The sequence below is a fragment of the Mustela nivalis genome, assembly GCF_964662115.1.
Source record: "Mustela nivalis genome assembly, chromosome: 3".
NCBI classification, from domain to species: Eukaryota; Metazoa; Chordata; class Mammalia; order Carnivora; family Mustelidae; genus Mustela; species Mustela nivalis.
In genome coordinates, this window is record NC_139022.1 from 8,039,173 (window position 1) to 8,044,575 (window position 5,403).

The following is a 5,403-nucleotide window of genomic DNA, read 5'->3' on the forward strand; positions in this document are numbered from 1 at the left end:
TTATTTATTTGACTCTGAATACTTGGTTACCTTTCAAATTTATTTCCAATCATTTAGAGCTGTATTAATGGGAAACAAAAGTGCCTTTTGACTCTGGCAACTGCTGCTCCCCCCAAATGTCAAGGACTGATATTTGATGCCATTATCCCCAGTCAACTTACCGATGAATCACTTCCTCTCTTCCCCAGCCCTTAGACCCACTCACCCACCAAGGACTTTCACACCATGTTGATGATAAACTGCACTGTCCAGGAGGACCCAGACTTTCTCTCTCTGGCAGAGCAAAGGAAGGCTTTTTGGATGACCACTGAATCCCTGGGTGCCTGGGAGAGGCCTCAATTCCTCCTTCTTTCCTCTCTTGCCCCAGGAGAGGAAAGCCAGGTGTATATCTTAGGATGAGGTGTGTGTTCTCATGGTTTGCCTGGTGGTACAAGTAGAAGTGTAGGGTTGTTGGGTGCATATTCTCTCATGGAGGTGAAGGAGGAATTGGGGGAGTTGAGACCTTGTGACTCTCAAATAAAGTACTCCTTTCTGCTGCTCTCACCTTTATCCCACAGGGCTGCATCTGCACTTTAAGCAAGCCCCATGACCTTGCCCTCATTGGCGTGGTATGTGTCCATGTGCTAGCACAAGTAATGTAGCATGAGGAGGATGAGGAGGCAAATCTAGAGGAAGGATACAGCCATGATCATACCTGCAGTGATGGTGATGTCCGTTCCCCACAAGGTGATGAACATACAAGGGTTGAGCTGGGGGCAGGGCTGTGACATGATGTTGGGGCTGCTTATCACTGACAGGTGTGGGGCATCCACTCTGATAGAGGCTGAGAGAATAGCAGAGTGGTGGTGAGGGCTGTGCCTGCTTGCTCCTGACCCTCAGCAGACTATATTTTAGTTGCTCTTTTAAACTTTGGCTTTTTTTTCTGTGCCCCTAATCATCTGGGCTGGTATGGATTGGTGGCCTGGGAATTACTGTGTCAGAAGTCTCCTTATAAAACCTGGACCCTGTTCCCTCTATTATCATAGCAGAGAGAGAACATAAACCATGGTGTTTGCCATTTTCTCTGCCTCAGGGAGAGTTCCAGCCATTTTTCCACTGTAGACAGATTTTAAGTGCTAGGCCATTTAGAGTCTAACTTCTGTTTTAAATCATGACTTTGTGTGCCTTGGGACATCCAGGACTGGTGTGAAATAGGGTCCCAGAGATCCCTGAGGCAGCAGGCATGGTAGGGTGCCCAGAACCTGTTGTGTCTGCAATATCAAGATAGATAGGGACCATAACCACAGCACTTGCCAGCCTCTGTGATTTGGAAAGATTTTCAACAATTCCCCCACCATTTGGCAGGGTTTTAGGGCTTGCTCCTTTATATCTCGTTGTTCCTTTAAGCCATAACTTTTTTCTGTGCCCCAGGGCAAGTGAATATCCTCACATACTCTCACTATCACTCCCCAGGGCAGTTTTCAACATCAGGGGTGGAGGTTCACTTTGTTATTGTATCTCTATCTCTTTTGCTCTTCCCTATGAGACCTCTCTGGTTGAACAGAAGCTGTTCAGTCAATTCTCAGTTCTTTTTAGGAGAATTTGCTCTATCAATTGCTGTAGATTTGGTGCGTCTATGAAGGATATGTTTAGGGTCTTCCTTCCTTATCATCTTACATCAGGCCTTCTCCCAGTAAGTCCTTCTGTTTTGCAGTTACAATGAAAATAAAAATTACTATATGTATTTTAGAATCTGAATATTCACATTTAACTGAGAAAATATCAATAAAAAGAGTGTGAAAACTGCCATTTTTTTGATGTTCTATTTACAAACAATGTCAAGAAAAATGTCACCTAGTGATAAGGCACAGCTTCTTATTTCTGAAATGAAATCTAGCCTGGAAATGGGAATAAGGTATTATCTTTTTGGGTAAAACAAAAAAGAAAAATAATATGCTTTGCATATTTTGTTTCTCTTAGTCTTTCTTGGTAGTTGTTTTTAAATGAAAATATGGAAAAGAACAGTTATTATGATATCCTTGTTTTTAATAAATTGATAGTATGAGAATATGTTTTTCTGACTTGGTATGGGAAGTACATATATAAAGTGCTTATTTTCCAACATGAAGCTTTAATGAAGAGACATTATAAAGTAAATTTAAGGTGTTAAAACACTAAATAATTCATCAAAATAAAAACAACAAAAAGTAAATTGCAACCCAGACAATTGGCAAATATGTAATTATTTACTTTTATTGACTCCCTGAGACTAAATGTCAGAAATAAAATATAAACTTTGTGGTGAGGGCTACAATCTATATAAAGCTCTCTTCCTCATGGCTCAAGCTCTGAATTTAAATAAGCATATATTTTGTTTAGTTACCTGTATGAGAGGAAAATCTCCCTTGTTGGATTAAGTGAGTGTAAGTTTAACTGGGATGAAATTGGGAAATATGGTAATGTTGTTTGACTAAATAGAAGCTGGGTGACTGACTACATGTCTTGGAAACACTTCCTTGAACATCATGTTTGTAGGGAGCACATTTTTTTTTTTGACAGAAGTGTTTTCAGAGCTACTTTCATGTCCTTGTTCCTTAAAGTGTAGATAATAGGATTTAAGGTTGGGGTCACCATGGTATAGAAGAGGGAGATAAACTTGCCTTGGTCCTGAGTATAGCTGTTACTTGGTTGAAGGTACATGTAGATTATGGTGCCATAGAAAATAATTACCACTGTAAGGTGGGAGGAGCAAGTGCTAAAGGCTTTGTGCCTTGCTTCCACTGACTTTATCTTCAGCACAGCTTGACTAATGAAGCCATAGGAGATAAGAATGAGTGCTGGGGGAACTAGAAGAAACAGGACACTAACCACAAAAAGTACCAACTCATTGACAGTGGTGTCCACACAAGCCAATTTGAGAAGAGCTGGTACTTCACAAATAAAATGATCAAGTCTATGGTTGCCACAAAGAGGCAATTGTAAGGTAAAAGTAGCATGGATCAGGGAATTAGCCAAACCACTGAGCCAGGAGATGGATGCTAGCTGTTGGCATAGCCGTGGGTTCATGATAGACACATAGTGAAGAGGCTTGCAGACAGCAATGTAGCGATCCAAAGCCATTATAGCCAGAAGGATACACTCAGTGGAGCCCAGTGCTAAAGAAATATAGAGTTGCACCACACAACCACCATAAGTGATAGTCTTCTCTGGACCTCGCAGGTTAACTAGGGTCTGAGGTGCGAGGCTAGTGGTGAAGCAGAGGTCCAGCAGTGAGAGGTTGCTGAGGAAAAAGTACATAGGGGTGTGGAGAAGAGGATCCAGGTATGAGATAATGATGATGGCGAAGTTCCCCACAAGAGTCAGGAGGTAGAAAAAAAGGACAAATACAAAGAGTGCAGCCTCCAGGTGAGGGTGGTCTGAGAAGCCTAGAAGGATGAAACCCATCAGGGAACTGTCATTGGCCCTTTCCATTTCTACAGAGGGAACTGTTTCTGCTAAGAGGGAAATGAGAACAGGTACATGTGAAACAATTTATCATAGAATCACAATTTACAAGTTGAAGGGGTGAAGGAAACAAACTTGTGCAACTTAATTTTTTACCCTCAATATGTAGTTGATTCAGAATATCAATCAAGTCCAATGACTCTCCAAGATTTTTGAGACTTTTGAGTGTTTTCAATTTTGGAGTTGTCTGGACACTAATTGCTAAAACCAATCAAGTGTAAATGTGTACATATATCAAAAAAATGAGATCATTTCTACTGAAATTAACTATCTCTCAAAATAAAGAAGCAAGTGTCATCTCCCTGGTTTTAACTGTCAATAAAAATATGCATGCAAAACACAATATTCAGTTCTTAACATAGGGAGAAAAGGGGATGGGAAATTTCTCCTCATCTTTCCTCTTTATAACACATTCTTACACAGTCCTCTGTGTACACTATATCAACAGAGAAAAGTAAGGTGTTCATGGTTTTAAAACTTTATCTAGAGATTATAAAACAAAGTTGAATAATTAAATATTTAATAATTTTTATTTTAAACTAAATTTTTGGTTTTGTGGCTGCCACCATGTGCCATGCCCAGCTACCAGGTGCACAGCTGTCACTATGCATTCCATGCAGCTGCCACACCACACTCAGCTGGTACATCATTTCCAACCTCCATGCTGCCACCAGGATGTGGCAAGCCAGGTGCTCCCAGCCAACATTGCACACCAGACCCAGCTATGGCCAGCCATTCTGACATGCACACCCAGCCTCACATCACCAGCCAGCCTAGCAGGCTGTCACTGCAGTGCTTCAGGGGACCTGGGATATGACGAGAGGTCCATCATGAACCACTGCACTTCCAAGATTCCCAGTGAGCACAACCCTTCAAGCTAGCTTGCCTGTGTCCTACTAACACCACAGAGAGCAAGTATAGCCCACAAAAGGCATAGAGGAAGTGCAAACAATTGCACTGTAAGGGAAAGTGACTCAGACAGAACAGCAGGGGATAAGCAACACACAAAGAAGATTCTCCTGAAATGTCAGGTTCTAGGGAACCGCAGACACTGTGCTGCAGGGCACTCCAGAACCTCTTCTGCATAAAGTCACTACTTTGAAGAAGAGAAGACACAGATGACTTTCTTAACCCAGAGAAACAGACACACAGAGACAGAAAAATGAGGAGACACGGGAACTTATCCAAAATGAAAGAACAGAACAAGGCCACAGCCAGTGATCTAAGTGAAATAGATACAGGTAACATATCTGACAGAGAATTTTAAGCAGTTATCATAAAAACACTGGACTTGAGAAAAGTGGAAGACATGAGGAAAGCCCTTACCACAGAGATAAGGAATAATGTCACAGAGATAAAGGGTTCAATAAACAAAATGAAAACATACTTGATAGAATGAAGAGTAAGCTGGAAGAAGCAGAGGAATGTAGCAATCTAGAAAACAGAGTAATGGAAAGTAATTAAGCTGAACAAAATAGAGGAAAATACGCAAAATGAGAATAGATTTAGGGAACTCAGTGAGTCTATCAAACATAATGTTCATACCAAAGGAGTGCCAGGAGAAGAAGAAGAGAGAAAAAGAGCAGAAAATGTATTTAAAGACATAATAGCTGAAAACTTTCCATGTCTTGGGAAGGACACAGATACTGAGATTCAGGGGGAGCAGAGAAACCCATCCTATGCAACAAAACCAGAGACATACAAAGATATGCTGTAATTAAATTGGCAAAATACAGACAAAAGAAAAATTTAAAGCAGCAGGAAAAAAGGAATCATTAACTTACAATGGAAACCCACTGGCTAACATGAGATTTTCAACATAAATTTGGCAAACCAGAAGGGAGTAGTATGCTACATTCAAAGAGCGGGATGGGAAAATCTGTAGCCAAAAACACTCTATCTAGTGAAGTTATCATTTAG

General features: G+C 40.9%; 1 protein-coding gene across 1 annotated transcript; it reads right to left on the bottom strand.

Annotated features, from left to right (window-relative positions):
• Positions 1–2,502: 2,502 nt before the first annotated feature.
• Positions 2,503–3,450, bottom strand: LOC309861289 (olfactory receptor 2G3; the record flags this gene model as incomplete). Its single annotated transcript, XM_082724098.1, has 1 exon — positions 2,503–3,450. One exon carries the CDS (start codon positions 3,448–3,450, stop codon positions 2,503–2,505), a length of 948 nt encoding a protein of 315 aa, XP_082580224.1.
• Between the last annotated feature and the right edge of the window lie 1,953 nt (positions 3,451–5,403).